Raw genomic sequence first — 19,124 nt, 5'->3', positions numbered from 1 at the left:
AAAGCCTAAGCCCTACCAGCCAGGGCCAAAGGCTGAGGGCTTCAGCCTGGGATGGTGGGGCTCAGGTTACAGGCCCCCTGCCTGGGGCTGAAGCCCCTGGGCTTTTGCTTTGTTCCTCCTGCCCAGGACAATGGGTCTCTGGCTTTGCTCCCCCACCCAGGGCAGTGGAGCTCAGGTGGGCTCAGGCTTCGGTCCTCTGTCCTGGGGTTGTGTAGTAATTTTTGTTGTCAGAAGCGGGTCGCAGTGCAGTGAAGTTTGAGAACCCCTTCATTCTCTCTGAAGTCTGCTGCTTTTTCATGTTTCTTCATTCTCTTAAACTTTGATTTTTTAAAAAAAAAAAATTAAAAAAAATTCTTTTAGCATTGTTTTTTTTAAAATTGAATTCTGCTGTTTCCTCTCCCTTCCATGACTTTCTAGAGTCCTCTGTAGTGATTCCCTTTCTTCACTGATATTTGTAACACTACCTAATTTAATTGTTTGCAGACTATAGTAATGTGCTGGTCCAATTTCTTTCAGACTCTCAATTAACTGTGTAGTGTTGGTAGTCTCCACTCCTGCTTACATCCTTACTATGTAGAAAGATTTATATGTTACTGGAAATTCTCAATTCCATGTTTTCTTAAAACAGCTTACCTTCTCTGAATTACAACATGGTTTCATATGTCATTAGCTTAATTGATTTTCTTTCTTTGTGAACAAAGCAAATAACTGATATTTTCAAGTTATGTGGCACTTCAGAGGTTACTGTCTGGTTCTCTGTATAAAGAGATTTGATGCACAGCAAAAGATGTCCCTGTATTTAAGGCACAATGAATATGGCACAATAATATGAAGTTCTCTTGAAATATGGTATGATGATGATTTAAAATTCTTGAAACACATTCCTCACTTTCTTGGTAAACTCTGTGTATCTCAAGGATCTAGTGCAAAGTGACAATTAAGGCTAGTATTCGTATGTATTTCAAATAGTTCTGTAAAATGTTGGCTGCACAATTAGTTGGTTCATTTTTTGATATTCTAATGAAAAATTGAAATGTATTTTTCAATAAGACTCATTCTCAGGTTGAGAGCCAAAAGCAAACTCTCTCTTCTCTCTCTCTCTCTCTCTCTTCCCCCCGCCCCCAACCATTTCCACATTTGAACATGGACTTTTGCACAAATTGTGAAAAGAATGACTTTGTGTGGCAATGATTGCAGAAACTTACTGAGACCAATGAATCCGATGCATCCGATGAAGTGAGCTGTAGCTCATGAAAGCTTATGCTCAAATAAATTGGTTAGTCTCTAAGGTGCCACAAGTACTCCTTTTCTTTTTGAGATCAAAATGCTTAGTGCAAAATCGCTTTAATTCATGTCAAAAGTCAACAAGATGATACAAATCCAACAAACAGGTGTCTCTCAAAATTGGGCTTCCCTGGTTCCTCCACAGGACTGACAATTCCTGAGTTACTTTCTGGATTTCAAATCTGCCCCTCTGAGTCTACTTCAATTGCTTCTTTCCCCAGGTACTTTGTCATTCTCTCCCTGGACTCAAGGTTTGGAGCTCTCAACTGAGAGTTAACTTCCTTTTTAAGATAAAAAAAAAACAAGCCCTCTTGCTGTTCAGTACCTCCCCATCAATAGGCTTTTATGGTGTCTTCCTATTGCAGGATGTGGTCAGTGTCTAAGTCTGTCCATTGGTGGAACCAGTTCTTTGACTAGGCCCAATTAGGTTTAAATGTAATTGCCTATTGCAATACCTTCATAGGAGAAGTAAGACTGAATAAAACTTTCAGGCTGGAACATTACAGCAATTCTATTTCATTTCCACTTCTTCATAAAAAGGAACCCACCATATTCAGCACTTGTATCAAGGTTGCCAGGTAGTAAGTAGTCTGAGACTAAAAAAATCAGCTTTATTTGTCTGTATCTAATAGAGCTAGGACCCTGTATGTTCATTACAATGTAAAATCAGGAAACTTTTAACATAAAAGTAGCTAATCAGCCCCAGGCTGCTTAGTCAAATTAAACATTTTCAGTCATATTAAATTTTAAATCTTCCCTTTGAGTAGATTTACTGTTGTGATTTTCTGGAAATCTTTCTGATGAACCCATTTGACTCTGTTTGATGTGTGTTCTGGAATGAAATTCAGAATGTCTCCAGGGACGTTTGCTTGTATAACAAAAACGTATGCCAAATCAATAGATTTAGGATGCTGTGATGGCACTTGCAGATTCCTGAAAAGTACTCTTTTGTTATTCTTGAATAGTGACTGCTGGAGTCCCAGGTGAGGATATCCATACTTGAGAAACTTTATTTTCAAAATTTCTTGCATTCATGTTCTTTGCAGTAGTGGGTTTTTTTTTTTACCACTAAAATAACCTGTCTATAAACCTTCAGTGAACACTGTATATGGAATGCTAAAATGTTTGTCTGTATTTTGCGCTGAATCTACCATAATATATATTACCTATTTATTTTATATGTATACTTGTTCCGAAGTCAGGTTTTGATTGCATGCTAATGTAAAAAAGCATTATTTTCTCTTCATTCGTTCTTGGTCATGTACAGCATATTGCAAGCCAGTGTCCTAATAAGCCTGTTGCAAGCCTGTTGTTCAATTAACTTCCTTGCTGAGCTTGTTTGTTCTGTGGGCATGTTCTGTCCGAACTGCTACACATCCTTCTTTTCTGTTGATTAGTTCTGCAGCAGAGAAGCTTTGAGATATGTTCCCTATACATTAATTTTGTTTCCCTGAGCCTAGTTCAAAGAAATTCAGCTGTTCATTTTACTTACCTGCCTTGTGAAAATGGATTTATTTTGGGACCTAATCAGTATACGAGACCCTCGCTAGAACGCGGGATTTGGGATCCATGCACGGTACCACGTTAACGTGGGGAAATTAGTTGCAATTAAAGTAATTAAATTTGGAATCCAAGGCCACGACAACGTTGTATGCAAAATCGCGACATACAGATGCACGTTCTAGCGAGGGTCCGGTGTACTGTTGTTTTCTGTTTAAGCTTGCTGGCTATCTTGAAGTAGAAACATCTCCATTTAGAGATCTGAAAGATTTAAGTTTTTGTTCTTAGTTCACTGTGTCTCAGTATGTTTTTATATTGGTTCTTGCCAACTACGCTAGAAGCACTATGGTTACTGGTCAGTGAATGGACCAGCATGGTTCCTCACATGCTAAGTGCTATTTGTATGGATTTATTCAAGCAAAGTGGATTATGTTTCTTATAATGCATGACCACCTTGAGAATTCATTATGTCAGGAGCACATTAAACTATCTAAAGTATTAACATGTGAATACTGTTTGAAGTAACATGATAGTTTTGAAAGATTATTTACATTCATATGGCACAAATCAATCCAAATTATTGTGTATCCCTTCATGAATTAAATGCAGCTCGTTTTGATGTGAAATATAGCTGTTTTTAACAGCGCAGAGCAACTTACATAACCATTTAGGGGAGGTAATAGAGGATGACACAGCCAATTGAAATGGCAGGGTAGCTTGCTGAGTTAAGCAAAATCATAAAATGACAGAATTGTAGGGCTGGAATGAGCATTGAAAGGTCATCTAGTCCGCCCTATGTGCTGAGGCAGGATCAAGTATATCTAGACCATCCCTGACAGGTGTTTGTGTAACCTGTTCTTAAAAAATTTCCAAAGGGGGGAATTCCATGTCCTCCCTTGAAAGCCTATTTTAGAACTTAACAATCCCTTGTAGTTAAAGTTTTTCCTAATATCTAACCTAAATCTCCCTTGCTGCATTATAAGCCGATTACTTCGTATTCTACCTTGAGTGCACCTGGAGAACAATTTATCAGAGTCCTCTTTATAAGAGCCATATCTGAAGACTTTAATCAGGTCCCCCTCCCCCACACTCTTCTTTTTCAAGACCTAAACATACCCAGTTTTTTAACCTTTAATAAGTCAGGTTTTCTAAACCTTTTATCATTTTTGTAGCTGTCTTCTGGACTCTCTCCAATTTGTCCACGTCTTTCTTAAAGTGTGGTGCCCAGAACTGGACACAGTTCTCCAGCTGGGGTGCCAAGTAGAATGGGACAATTACCTCCTGTCTAATATATGACGGTCCTGTTAATACACCCCACAATATTAGCCTTTTTTTGCAACTGAATCACATTGTTGACTCATAATCACTTTGTGATTCACTATAACCCCCAGATCCTTTTCAGCAGTACTACCACTAGCCAGTTTTCCCCCTTTTTTAGCTGTGCATTTGATTTTTTTTTCTTTTTAAGTGTAGTATATTGTACTTGTCTTGTCTTTCTTTAATTTCATCTTGTTGAATTCAGACCAGTTCTCCAATTTGTCAAGATTATTTTGTATTCTAATCCTGTCATCCAAAGTGTCAGCAACCCCTCCCAGTGGTGTCACCTGCAAACTTCATAAGCATATTCCCAACTCTGTTATCCAGGTCATTAATGAAAATATTGAATAGTACCAGACACAGGACAAACCTGTATGTGACCCTGCTTGATACATCTCCCCATTTTGCCAGTGAACCCTTGATAACTACTCTTTGAGGATGGCCTTATAGTAATTGCACCAAGAACACATTTTTCTAATTTGCTTATGAGAGTGTCATGTGAAACTGTCTGAAAAGCCTTACTCAAATCAGGATATATATCGCATCTACAGCTTCCCCCTATCCATTAGGCCAGTAACTCAGTCAAAGAAGGAAACTAGGTTGTTTTGGCATTATTCTTGCCAAATTCATATTGGATATTACTTATAACACACATCCTATAGGTGGTTACATATTGATGATAATTTGTTCCAATATCTTTCCAGGTTTCAGAGTCAGGCCTTCTGATCTACAGATCTCTGGGTCCTCTTTGTTCCCCTTTTTAAAGATATAGGTACTGTGTTTCTCCTCCTCTGGGACCTCAGCTGTTCTCCAGGAGTTCTCAAAGATAATCACTAACAGTCCCAAGATAGCTTCAGCTAATTCCTTATGTACCCTGGGATGAATTTGATCAGGGCCTGCCAACTTGATTACGTCTAACTCATTTAAATATTCTTTAACCTGTTCTTTTCCTCTTTTTGCTTGTATTCCTTTCTCATCATTGTAAATATTGTGTTAAGCATCTGGTAGCAATTTAATATAAATAAAATATAATACTACAAAATTTTGGTCTTAGTTTTGACAATATATATAGTGTCTATGATATGTCTATGAATAACATCAGCAGGAGACTTTTTTTGTTATCTTAAACACGGTGCCATCTTTTCTTCATGTTTTAGAGAGGACTGGTGCTATAACTTAGTAATTTATGGCCATATGGTTGTCGAAGATTGTACTCACAGGTGCCCAACTTATTTACACTGTGCAGTTCTGTTGACTCGATATGAAATCTGCCCAGAATTATAATTAATAATAAAAAAACTGAAAAGACTTAATGATTAATGTGAGGTCTCAAGATACTTTCACCAGGGACATATATTAACTCTAAAGAATGATCCTCATGAGTATTTAATCACTGGCAGAGTGTAAGTGAATATGAATGGCCTGAGCAGTGTATCTTACAACCAGGAATATTACTCAAGTGAGAGAGACAAGTGAACCTGACTGAGTAGAAAATAAAAGTATGCTTCCATTTCAGATTATAATTGTTTCTAATAAAGCTGAGAAAATGGGAAGGCTTAAGTAACCTCCACATTTATTTGTATATCTCTCCAGTTTATATTTGCTATCAAACCACACTTAATTTTCAAATGTTTACCTACTTTTTCTTCAAACATCTTTTGACCACTAAGAATTCTCAGTGTTAAGAAACCACAAATAATAGATCAGTAGATAATCAAAAGATGTGAATCCCTTGGAATGAAACTGATGCTAAAATTTTAGCCCTATGTATGTAGTATTTGGTAATTTAGATAATTTGGATAGGATTCCATTATTTTGTGTGTTTAAAACAGAATAGCTAAGGTTTTGACATATTGATTTTTACGTGAGTGGGTACCTCGTATGTTTGAAGCCTTATACAGCCATTGAACAAACTTCACTGAGAATTAAAAGTTAAATCATAGGTATTGTGGGAGGCTAAGTAAGGAGTATAGTGACAACATAGTAAACTTTGCAAAGTAATTCTAGTTTTTATCATAACCTAACCTTGCAGAAGTTTACTTTGGGTAAAGAAACAGCAGAAATGTATGAACTGCTCACCACAACTCGATTCACGTAATTTAAGTGTTAATTTCAGGCCTACGTGGGAACATTTAAACATGAACGTCATGAAGCAACAGCACTCTAAAATGCAGACTCAATCGGACCCATTCTTTTAAATTTTCATCCAGATTTGAGGCTTTGCCTCTTGATGGCAAATGAACCAGAATGATGAGTTTATCATCTCATATATTGCACGATCTCTGTGCTGTCTCTGCTTGCCCTTACCACATAGGAGATGAATGTATTTGGTTTCTTGCTGCATAACTCCAGTGTAGAAATATGTATTATATTCAATTAAAGCCTTTTTATGAGGTTGATGGTCTGCTCTCTAATGAAATCTTAAAACGCAAATGGCAGTGTTTGAGAGGGTTTTGCTTAGCCTTCAATCTAGACAATTTGGACAATCTAGACAAATCAAGTTGGCCTCTCGGTGCTACTGCACATATTAGAGTAATTTAATTATTGTGGTGTCCGGAGCCTTTAAGCAAGATAGGGGCCCCATTGTACTGGGTACTGTGCAAACGCGGAGAGACAAAACCTGCTTTGAGGAGCTTACACTCTAAATAGATAAGGCAGGAAAAGGGTGAGAGAGGAAACAGAGGCACAGAAAGAGAAAGTAATCTGTCCACAAGGTCACCCAGTGGACCAATGGCAGAGCCGGGGCAGAGTCTAGATCTCCAAACTGTCCTGTACCCTAGCCAATAGACTACACTGACTCCCTTTTTATTCTGACTGTGCTAGAGATACAATTAGGATAAATACATGTGAAATAAATGTTTGGCATTGGTCCGGTTTCTAGTGAACAGTGGTCGAAATATCAAAACCAGCATCTTAACAAATTAGTCCTTGTAGAGAGCCAAGCATTGAGTGGACATTCACAGATTGTAGTCCCCTCCAAAACAGGGATGACTGTGTAAACTTTTAATGGTGCAGTTCGTATTGTATGTTTCGCAACCAATATAAGACCTAAAGTAACTCTCTAACATTTTTATTTGAAACTAAAACTCGTAAGTATTAAGCACTTCACAATCCCATGTTGGGACTGGGTAACAAATGGCAAAACAGCCTCTTTTTTTTGTTTATTCGGAAAACTGAGCTGAACTGTTAGTTTTCTCACAGGCCTAACTTTTCTTTTCTGTAGCATATTACATCAGACAGCTACATTCCATGTCTTGCTGACCTCTGCAAAGCACTCTGGGAAGTCATGCTTAGTTATTATCGAACGATGGAATGGCATGAGAAACATGACCGAGATGAGGGAACTGCTTCGTCTTCTGGTAAGATATGACTTTTGAACTAATTCTCTTGTATTCTGTTTGAAAATAAAATACAAGTGTTCAGGTTACTAGTTTCTAGTCAGGTACTTCTGTGGCCCTGACCCTATAATATCTTAAATGTTATTGTTTGTTTTGCTTATCTCCAGTATGTAGTTACTACTGTTTACATGTGTAATCACACACGCGCGTGCACACAGAAACATTACTTTGGAGACTATAAATAATCCGATTGTTTATTAAACTATTCTTTAAAATATCCAGATGTCAACTAGAGTGTGTCATTCCTTAAAAACTTAATTTTTTCCCCTTTAACATTATATGCTTGCATTTGGAGTCATTATTAATCCATACTTCCTTGAATTTAGTATAGAAAAAACAAATACTGCTGAATACTTGAGTGTCTTAAGCAATTTAAAGCTTCATATATAAAACTGGTAATTTTAAGGGCTGCAACTGTTTCTTAGGTGAGAAACAGGCAAGGTATCAATTTTATGTTTCAGATTTCTTGGAACTATGTCAAAATGTGTAAAACAGACTTTAAGTTTAGTAAATTGGGCTACTGGGATGTTTATTGGGGGAAGTAGCTTTAAAACCGAGTAATATGATTCTCTGTTAATCAATTCAATTATTTTTTGGAATGTTTTGGAAGTGATTCTCCTTACTACAGCCTTTGTCATCTTCGCTCAGTCTGATCTTTGCACTTCTATGCCAACTTACACACCTGGAACTGCCACCCTAAGGCCTGCAACGCTCCTTCACTTTACATCCAGGAAATCCAGAACCTCTGCCTTAAAACCCGCCTGTTCCATGGCACATTGTGACTATAGGGATATGGGATCCGTTCCAATCCCCTAATCATTTTAGTTGCCCTTTTCTGAACCTTTTCTAATGCCAGTATATCTTTTTTGAGATGAGGAGACCACATCTGTACACAGTATTCAAGATGTGGTCGTACCAGGGATTTTTATAAGGGCAATAAGATATTCTCCGTCTTATTCTCTGTCCCTTTTTTAACAATTCCCAACATCCTGTTTGCTATTTAGACTGCCACTGCGCACTGTGTGGAGGTCTTCAGAGAACTATCCACGATGACTCCAAGATCTTTCTCCTGATTAGTTGTAGCTAAATTAGCCCCTATCATATTGTATGTATAGTTGGGGTTATGTTTTCCAATGTGCATTACTAGTTTATTTAATGTCTATATTTAATGGCTATGATACATTCTGTAGATAAACTATAAAGGTCAACAAGACCATGCAGTGTGTGGAGCAGGAGGACACAGCAGAGGGAGCTGTAGGATAGTTTACTATAATGTGTACATTATACTAGTTCAAATAGTGAAACCCAGTAGACTGAAGCTGTTGAATGAGCATTATAATTTCTGTATGTGTAGCTGGATCTCATCAGTTTGAGGCATGAACCTAAGGCTGTCTCTAGATCAGTGGTTCCCAAACTGGGGTTTGTGAATGTTACAGGGGGTTCTCGGGGAAAAAATTCCCTAATAGCGGACAGAGCTGTCCGTAGGGAGCATGGGACTAGCAGCCCGGAGCCCCTGGACTTCCAAGAGCTAAGCAGATCAAAGCAAGCATATCTATCACACTGAAGAGATTTAAACTTCAAGACTCCTTATAAGAAATGAAAAGGGAGGTGGATATTTTTGGCTGTTTTTAAACCGGCGGCTGGCATTGTTTTTAAAATTATTATGAAGAACAAGTTTAAGCTTCGTTGTAACATGCGTTGTTTGCCTGGACTGCTCCAGACCTGAATGCTTGTGTAGGAGGAACTCTTTGAGCTGGCTTAAATACCTTCATGCTTTCACATTTGATACTCCTTGATGAAACATTGGAGCCCTGTCTTAGAACAGGCTTATTCAAAGTGATATAAGCTATGAAAGTGAGATCTTGGAAGAGTGTTGCCGTTTTCATAATGTAATAAAATACTGTAATGATAAATAATAATAATAATAAATAGTGTGTAATGAGCATGTCATAAAACAAATTTTATATTTCCAAGATCACTGCTTTTATAATTTATACTCAGGTAAAGGAGAAAATCCCTGGAAATACTCATTTTTAGGAGGGGATTCACGAGACTTGACAATTTAGTGAAAGGGGTTCACACATTCTTAAAGTTTGGGAACTACTGCTCTAGATTCTTCCCTTATTGTGCTTTTTTACTTACAGTAAAAAGTGTTCACAAAGTACTTCTAATAGATCAAGTGTCTCTTGCTCATGGTACAGAACTCCAAGAGTACGAGTGAGAAGCAGTGGATTCAGAAGACATTAATTGCATAGCTCTTTCCATGACAGTAGACTGCAGCTTGTCCAAATGGTTCTTACATGGATAGTAGACATAATGTACGTCATCATGGCTTATGTTTACTTAGACTTGTAATTATTTTAATGCCTGTATTGTGCTTACATAACTTTAAAATGTAAATGCGACTAAACATTTTTTCTATTTGTGAAGAATTAAAGGTATCTGAATAATCAGTCAGTTTCCTACATGTTTTCACTTTGTAAATTAGTCCACTTTTTGAGGTACTGTAGTAAGAGTCAACAAATACTTTAATTCCAGGGTGTGTGTGAGACAAATTTTTTTGCACCTTTATATAAACTGGGTCTCTTGAAAGTTTAGCGCTTTTTTTGTTTCTTCAGATTTCAGTGCAAAATTTACTTCTATTTAGGGGCTTCTATTTATTCTTATTGCCTATTTTCCCTTAATACTTTACCTGGGGATCTTGTTGTAAGGTGGTAGTTGCTGAGAATAACATTTTTAGAAACACTGTGGACATCTCAGTTACTAGTGTTTAGCTAATACATTTTTATAGTTGTACAGAGTCATTAATATCAAGGCAGCAGTGATTCTGTTCAGCCCCCTCTCTCCCCAAGAAGTCACACTTGCTTCCAAGAGTTACCCCCACTTGGTTTTGTGATTAATATCTGGAATTCTACTGTGATCATGTGTAGCTGGAAGTAGAGAAGTCCCTACACAGGTGACCCCACTAAGATTAGGGGAATTGCAAGTAAAAACTACTGGGTGAGTGTAGGTTGCAAGATCAGCTCCTAAGACAAGAAAATAATTTTTTTCTGGTTCACAGTGTTAGTTTGCCCTTAGAGAAATTTTTTTTAGGACCAGTTTATAAAAAAAACCCTTGAAAATGGGTTTAAGTAATGAAGATAGATAGATGGTTAACTCTAGATACAAACACATACATCCTAAAACATATTTTTATGGTATGTTAATATTTTAGTATGTCTCATAAAATGAGAAATAAAGCTATCAGATTTCATTTGTTGAATACTGTCATAACTGAGAAGCAATAAATTATAACAAAAAATTTCTATTTTATTAGAATAGAACTATTATTCCTGAGTGATCACATCTGATAAATTGGTAAAATGTAATATTTGAAATATCATACACGATTAACATTATATATAGTTTGTTAAATCTAAGTGAAAATAAATCTAGTGAATTGAATTTATAACCACTGCAACCTATAATGACATTCTGAGACACTCTAATTATTGCTACTTTTTCTGTAATTTCACTTTTGTTTATAAATTCATGTTACATCATAAATTTGACAAGCCAGTATTTTCATCTCAGAAAGGTGAAGCTTGGTCATCATGTAAAAATATGCTTTTACACTGCGGTGCACTCTAAATTTAATTGGCATGATCGTTTTTGTCTGTGATATTTAATAGTCCATACTATTTTTCAAAAACAAACACATTTAAAGTTGACTCACAAATATGCAGAGAGGGGGAAATAGGCTTGTGCGCTTTTTTAGCTGCTTCATGATTTACAAAGATGACCTGAAAATAATCCTGTGTGATTACTTTTCTATGGTTTTGTTGGAGGATTTGTTTGAGGTCTTGGATGTTTACTGTGAATTTTCCCAGCATGTAATTGAAAGAGTAGGGATTGTGGAATCTTAACAAAGTAATTTTTTCTTCCTATTGTTTATAGGTCATTTCAGTTAAATAGGTGTTAACAAAACCCAGGTTTTGGATGGCATGTTTAGATTGCAGTCCCTCCAGGGCAGAGATTCTCTGTTTGTACAGTGTCCAACATTATTGCTATTATTTCTATCATGGTAGTACCTAAAGGACTCAGTTAGGGATCAGGGCCCCATTTGTGCTAGGCATTGTACAAATATATAAAGTCCCAATCCTGGATTGGCTTTTCAGCACTATCATCAGATATCTACTTACGTTATAAAATAATTTTAAAATGACAAAACTCTTTAACCCAAAACAATCAGAACTTTTTGTATGGTATATGATGCAGGCTATACAAGACAGAGAGCTTGCAATGCCAAATACCTAATAAACTACTAGTTAATTAGTGAACTACTATAAAGTTGTTTTCAAATTTACCTGCACAGTTAGGAGCTTAATTAGATGTTTACTACAAATAGTTTTGTTCCTTCTGAAGTAATCTCTGAAAACTTCCAGTCACAAAAGCTATCAACAAAGGAATGCTCCAGTCCTGCAAAGGTTTGCGCATCTGTTTCACATTATGTACTGTTATGGAAAGTTAATCACATGAATAAGCCTTTGAAGGATCGGGATCCATGCATCATATCTGTAACCAGAAAAGAACTAACAACATTACAGTAGAGGAAAGAGTTGAAAAGACAACTTCCAAAATTCATTCTCGAGCTTTGGTTATTAGAAAAACACTTTTGTTATCCAGCAAAGGTGGAGGAAGTTTCAGAGAATGAATCTAGCTGAAAATGGTTTGTGTTGTGCCTGTCTAGCAAGGAGGCAACAAAAAAAGCCTTTCTTATTCCCAGGACTGAAATAAAACTTTACTAAGTTTACAAAGTAGAAATTTTTGTGGGAAACTAGAGACGTTGTATACCTAAATCAGCTATCTAGACGAATAGATCTCCAGATGCCTCTGATTTTCACCTTCACCTGAAATCATGCACAATTGCATATTTTTCCATCTATTCCAAATTCCATAAAACAAAATGCCTTTGTATTCCTTTTAGAAGTTTTTTATATAACACTTAGGGCAAAAGGAGGTGATTTCAAATTCATATAGCTGCATAAGGTGGGTGCATAACTGGTTGGAAAATCGTTCCCAGAGAGTAGTTATCAGTGGTTCACAGTATTGCTGGAAGGACATAATGAGTGGGGTCCTGCAGGGATTGGTTCTGGGTCTGGTTCTGTTCAATATCTTTATCAATGATTTAGATAATGGCATAGAGACTATACTTATAAAGTTTGCAGATTATACCAAGCTGAGAGGGGTTGCAAGTCCTTTGGAGAATAGGATTAAAATTCAAAATGATCTGAACAAACTGGAGAAATGGTCTGAAGTAAATAGGATGAAATTCAATAAGGACAAATGCAAAGTACTCCACTTAGGAAGGAACAATCAGTTGTACATATACAAAATGGGAAATGACTCCCTAGGAAGAAGTATCTGGAGGTCAGAGTGGATCACAAGCTAAATATGAGCCAACAGTGTAACGCTGTTGCCAAAAAAGCAAACATCATTTTGGGATGTATTAGCAGGACTATGGTAAGCAAGACACGAGAAATAATTCTTCCGCTCTACTCCACGCTGATTAGGCCTCAACTGGAGTATTGTATCCGGTTCTGGGCACCACATTTCAGGAAAGATGTGGACAAATTGGAGAAAGTCCAGAGAACAACAAAAATGATTAAAGGTCTAGAAAAGATGACCTATGAGGGAAGATTGAAAAAATGGGGCTTGTTTAGTCTGGAGAATAGAAGACTGAGAGGGGGCATAACAGTTTTCAAGTACACAAAAGGAGGAGGGAGAAAAATAGTTCTTCTTAATCTCTGAGGATAGGACAAGAAGCAATGGGCTTAAATGGCAACAAGGGCGGTTTAGGTTAGACATTAGGAAAAACTTCCTAACTGTCAGAGTGGTTAAGCACTGAAATAAATTACCTAGGGAGGTAGTGGAATCTCCATCATTGGGGATTTTTAAGAGCAGGTTGGACAAACACCTGTCAGGGATGGTCTAGATAATACTTAGCCCTGCCATGAGTACAGGGGACTGGACTAGATGACCTCTCAAGGTCCCTTGCAGTTCTATGATTCTATGTGAGAAATAGCTCCCCATAATATTGGATAAAAGACAGAAAACCAGACCCATCCAGCCTGATGGGGCTCAAAACAAGAGCCTCAGAAACTTTTTAATAAAAGTGTATAGCAATGGCCCTCTGTGTGTACTAGACATCTGTTTGGTATCAATCCACCCACCCATCCATTCCCCCATGTTTGGCAGGAGAGATGACCAACATTTCAGCCTAAGCCAAGCATTGTTGGCCTAGTGTTGTAAGTAGGTCAAAGACAAGTTGATCTATAATTCAGGCTTGATTTGTCTTTGCCGAATTATGCCACAGCAGAGTAGGTCACAGTAACGTCTAAAGAACTCGTAATGACTGCAATATCCATTTACATTATCCTGATGATTCAGAGAAAAAGATGCATCTGTTTAGTATGTAGCTAGCCGGGTGGTTCATTCTTCATATTTATATCTTGGCTGAATTTTGCATGGTAAATCACTTAGCTCAAGCAGGTACATTTGTCACTCAGAATTGCTGCCTTCATGAGAACAATATGAATTTTTTGGACATGGGTATTAAACTTTAGTTTATATATCTACAGAGAGTAAGGAGATTGTTTTATCATGACATTTCATAGGACATTTCTTTTTCTTAAGAAAAAGTGGCAGAATGGTTATTGGGGAAAAATGGGGAAAATTAATGTATTTTTCCTTAAATGTCTTTCTTATTTTAGTACAAATAACTAGTGCCTTCCTTGCGCAAATAATGCTGTTAATTTAAGTAGACAAATTTGAATATTGTAGTTGCTATTCTTGAACTGATATGTAAACGCAACCAAATTCTACAATTTATTTTTATTCTTTTTACCAGGAGAGAACAGTCAACTTAATTGCTTAAGGAATTAAAGTTCTAAGGGTTCACGTCTCCAGTGTATATGTTACTGCATTGTTTTTGTTGGGTTCCTGTTCTATTACCCTCCTCAGTAGCCTAGGGCTTAAGCTTCATTGGGGTCAAGGTTCTCAGTGAAATTAGTTCAACTCTTCTCCATCCGAGCCACTAGCCCACATGCAAAACTACCTGAATGTCAGTGGTCAAGATGGCGATAGAGCATTATATCCACTGCCCCAAATAACTTCCCATTTGAGGGAAAGTTAAGTAGCACAGTGTCCCTTTCCAGAGCCACATTACTCTCTGTACATACCATATCCTATTCAAGGCCTTAGGCCTTATCTTCAGGTCACTCAATGGCTTGAGCCCAAAAGATTGCCTTAAAATTCCTGGAGAAAGATCACAGATGACAACTCCACTTGTCAGGCACAGTAGAGCTGTCCACAAGGAGGGGAATATTTGTTTATGCAGCTTGTCTAAGACATTGCCTTCTTGGCAGCTGGTCCCAGATTGTGGAAAGAACGCCCAACAGAATATAAAGATTATCATAAACCTCTCCATCTTTTACTCTAAGTGTACTACTTCAATTTTGCTTCTGCTAGTACAAATACACAGAACAGGGTCCATTATTTTTAAACAGCAGGGGAAAAAGTCATGATTTCTCCCTGCAGAAACGGGGAGGGAGGACCATGCATGACAGATGCTAGTCATGATTGTTAGGGCACTACTAAAAAGTCCTCGAGTACTGTGGTAATATGGGTATACTAGAATCTCAGTTGAATAGATGGGATTTGAATGAGAAAATGTCTGGGGCTTGGTGCACTGGGATTACAAGATTATGTCATGTGTAGTTGTACTATGAAAGAATGCATGGAGAGAGGAATGGGAGAAAGAAGCCAAGCATAGAGTATTGCTGGCGTTGCTCAGTGGAGCAAAGATTGCAGGGTCTTTCTCCAGACATTCAGCCGGCGTATGCTGCTGGACACATTGGAAACCTTATTTCTACAATTTTTCAACTAATGGTTCTTCTTTACGAAGCTAGACTACATTAGGGAATATTTCCTAGGAGAGAGTGGCCAATACTTAGATTAGACAATCTATATCTCCCCTCCATTTGAAACATGAATGTCAGTTACCTTTTTATCTTAGTTGGTTTATGGAATGGGATATTGTGTTTTCTTAGCCAGACATAACCGTACCTGTCTGATTTTTTTTAAAGACTTTATTGCTGTCCCTTTAAAATTTCAGACTTTTCAACTACAGAGAAACAAAGTTAGCCATTATCTAGTCTCAACCCTGCAGGCCAACTTAGAGGCGGTAGGTTCATTAAGACTAGAAGTTAGGTTTTAAGATTATTGGAAATATCCACACTATCTTCCAATTTCAGTTTCAGATGGCAACAATGTGATTGGAGCTGAGGAGACCAATTTTGACCGTAGCTATGTACAAAAGAAATTAGAACATGGACTTTCACGAATATGGCAGGTTTGTTTTGGATTGTCTAAACGTACTCTTTTCCAAATACAAAGTATAAATCTTTTGTGGTGATCTTTGTTACAAATCAAACTGCTGTAGATAAGTAGAAATTAAAATAATTTAAGGAATTATAGGGTGAGAAGGATGGCTCAGTCTCCAGACACAGCCATTTCTTGGGTTACAATGCCAACAGGAGCATTTTGTGGTAGGGAGACTATTATGTAATAGCCAAGGCCAACTCATTTCTTGTCTGCAGTCTCACATCCATAGCTCTGGCCAGATGAAAAGAAGGAAATGCACACTGTGACAAAGTTTCTGCTCTACCTTGGTGGGTCTTGCGCTTATTGGTGGATTTGCTCACCTTGGAGCTTCATGGTAGCCCTCAGCTTGGCCGTTTTTCTGAATTCACAGTCCAGGTCAACTCCTCCTGTGTCTGACCAGGAGTTGGGAGGATTTGGGGGGAACCCAGGCCTGCCCTCTACTCCAGGTTCCAGACCAGGGCCCTGTGGAATGTAGCTGTCTAGAGTGCCTCCTGGAACAGCTGTGCAACAGCTACAACTCCCTGGGCTACTTCCCCATGGCCTCCTCCCAACACCTTCTTTACCTCACCATAGGACCTTCCTCCTGGTGTCTGATAATGCTTGTACACCTCAGTCCTCCAACAGTCCGCATTCTCACTCTCGGCTCTTTGTGCCTCTTGCTCCCAGCTCCTCACATGCACACCACAAACTGAAGTGAGCTCCTTTTTAAAACCCAGGTGCCCTGATTAGCCTGTCTTAATTGATTCTATCAGCTTCCTGATTGGCTGCAGGTGTTCTAATCAGCCTGTCTTAATTGTCTCCAGAAGGTTCCTGATTGTTCTGGAATCTTCCCTATTACCTTACTCAGAGAAAAGGGACCTACTTAGCATGGGGCTAATATATCTGCCTTCTCTTACTCTCCTATAGCCATCTGGCCCGACCCTGTCACAACACACATGAACAACTCACATAACATAAATGACTTTTGTTGTTTTTTTTAAAGTAACAACAGACAGAACATTCAAAATAGACTAAAAGTCCATGTTAGGCATCAGCAAAACAAGTTAAAGTATTTCAGCAAATACTGCTAAGTCTCATGAGGGGTTAAATCAGTGGATTATGTTTTCTACCGGCTGTGCTGAAGTCCAGTGGTATGAATTCAGGATAATATATATGTTTTAACTCTGAAGTTTTGTATTTAATTTAAACCAAGACTTTTGACATTTAAGCACATACTCTGTGTGTGTAAGTAGCTATATACAGTTTTGGAAGCACGTATTTGAACAGATGAATAGAACTTTTTCATGAGTCCCCATCATTACATTGAAGACATGTACCATAAAATCATATGACTTGTGTTAAGAGTAATAATCTTCAGAGCACCAGTAAAAAGGTGAGGGATTTTTTTTTAAAGGTACTTAAAGCTTTTCATATACAGCTGAGAATAGTACATTTGCAGCTCTGCCCTTCCTGGTATCAGTTGGAAGAGGAACTACTGAAATACAGGGCTCTGTCATTCTGTCAGTAAGATTTAGGGAAAACCGGAAATCTTGTGAGCCTGCCTGTTTTCATGATAGTTCTAACTTGATTACTAGCCCAAAGGTTTTTAATAAACACGCAATGTTTCTGATGCCAAAGCTCTGAACCTCGTGTGATTTACGTAGAGCAGCAATAATCCAAAGCATTCTTTAAACCACTGTCCACAACAATCTTGGCATCTCAAGTTGTTTTTGGATTGACACTGCATTACTGAAAGTTGCAAGAAACTATTTTTGACTAGTGAACTAATGATGTAATGTGAAAGCCAATGAAAGATCACATGTTAATGAAAATGGTCAGATCAACAAACCTTGTTTCTCTAGAGGACTGCCCTAAACTGCTGTTCAGAGGGGTCAGACATCTGAACAAAACAAAAAGTGCTAGTGAACCATGAATTACTCACTGTCATTCATTTTTAACTCCAGAGTAGTCACTGCTACTATAATAAAAACTCAAAATATGCACACACATTTAATAAGGATTCAATACTAACTTTGAAATGTTTGTGTTTTATAGGATGTGCAGCTGAAAGTGAAAACGTATCTGCTGGGGACAGACATGTCTAACTTCAAATATGATGACTTTATCTTTGTACTAGATATCATTAGCAGGTATATTGATGGGGCAAATAAGGCCATTTGCTCCATCTGCTTTTTTTTGGGGGGGGGAGGGGGCGGGGGGTCTGGGGGAGAAGAGGGGACAGCGAGAATGGTATAGGGAGATGTGTTCAGGTCATGGGCTATAAAGCTTTCATTGGACCATTGGATCCCAAGCAGACACTTGGATTGCTTGTGGCTGTCTGGCCCTGAGTGTTTATAAAATGCCATGATATGCAATAGAAGAAAGTAGACCATATGTAGGCCTGGTGTTGCATGGTGATGATCTTTGTTTGTTAGATGTTTAAATACTATTGGTGATGGATGAGCATGGTATGTGTGCTTATAAGAGAGAGAGGGAATTCCAGCTGAAACAATAGCATTCAAGTAATAATTGTTTCCTCCAGTATTGTTAAAACTGATTGAATGGATAAACACTTCTAAAATGTCTCTTGTTATAATAGGCTGATGCAAGTTGGGGAAGAATTTTGTGGCAGTAAGTCAGAAGTTTTGCAAGAATCTATTAGAAAACAAAGTGTGAACTATTTCAAGAATTATCACAGGTAAGGCTACTAAATGTGCGGTGGATTGGTCGGATTACTTTTATTTTCCTTTTTTTCATTTTAAACTGGGTTTCCAGAGGCAATGAGTGGCCTGGTTTCACTAAGGTGGACAGCTTGGGCATGTTTCTGTCTAGTGCGTGGGGGTGAGGGGCCTGAACACTCAGCTATTGCTGCAGGTATAATCTCTCACTCATGTTAAAGTCACTGAGGAGACTTCTGCAATGAGCAGGTTGGGGAAAGGTAGGGAACCTGTGGTGCCTAGGCTTTCTCAGTCGCCCCTCAGGCTTCCTCTAAAAGCTGCTCCTTAAGACTCCTTTTGACCCTTTCTCTAGTAGAGCTGCAGGCCTTTATTCCTGGTCTCCCTGGCAAAAGTATTTATTTTATTTTATTTTTATTTGTATACCATTCCATAAAATGAGAGCCCATCCACCCATGTCTCCGTACATCTCTGGCAATGTCTTTGAAATGTATAATTATGCAATTTATTTCTGTCAGGAATTTCATAATTTTATAGATTTGTACTC

The 19,124-nt window shown here is 37.9% G+C and overlaps 1 protein-coding gene across 5 annotated transcripts in view; it reads left to right on the top strand.

Annotated features, from left to right (window-relative positions):
* The window catches only part of VPS50 (VPS50 subunit of EARP/GARPII complex), a 194,419-nt gene that overhangs the window by 68,420 nt on the left and 106,875 nt on the right, over positions 1-19,124 (top strand). For all 5 annotated transcript variants that reach the window (XM_077808090.1, XM_077808088.1, XM_077808089.1 and 2 more), the window contains 4 exons: positions 7,325-7,460; positions 15,794-15,891; positions 17,958-18,052; positions 18,502-18,600. In XM_077808090.1, the coding sequence (XP_077664216.1) occupies positions 7,325-7,460; positions 15,794-15,891; positions 17,958-18,052; positions 18,502-18,600 (428 nt within the window). The remainder of the gene's footprint in view (positions 1-7,324; positions 7,461-15,793; positions 15,892-17,957; positions 18,053-18,501; positions 18,601-19,124) is intronic.

The sequence above is a fragment of the Eretmochelys imbricata genome, chromosome 2 (assembly GCF_965152235.1).
Source record: "Eretmochelys imbricata isolate rEreImb1 chromosome 2, rEreImb1.hap1, whole genome shotgun sequence".
NCBI lineage: Eukaryota > Metazoa > Chordata > Testudines > Cheloniidae > Eretmochelys > Eretmochelys imbricata.
The sequence above is the reverse complement of the archived record's forward strand: the minus strand, read 5'-3'. Positions and strand labels throughout refer to the sequence as shown.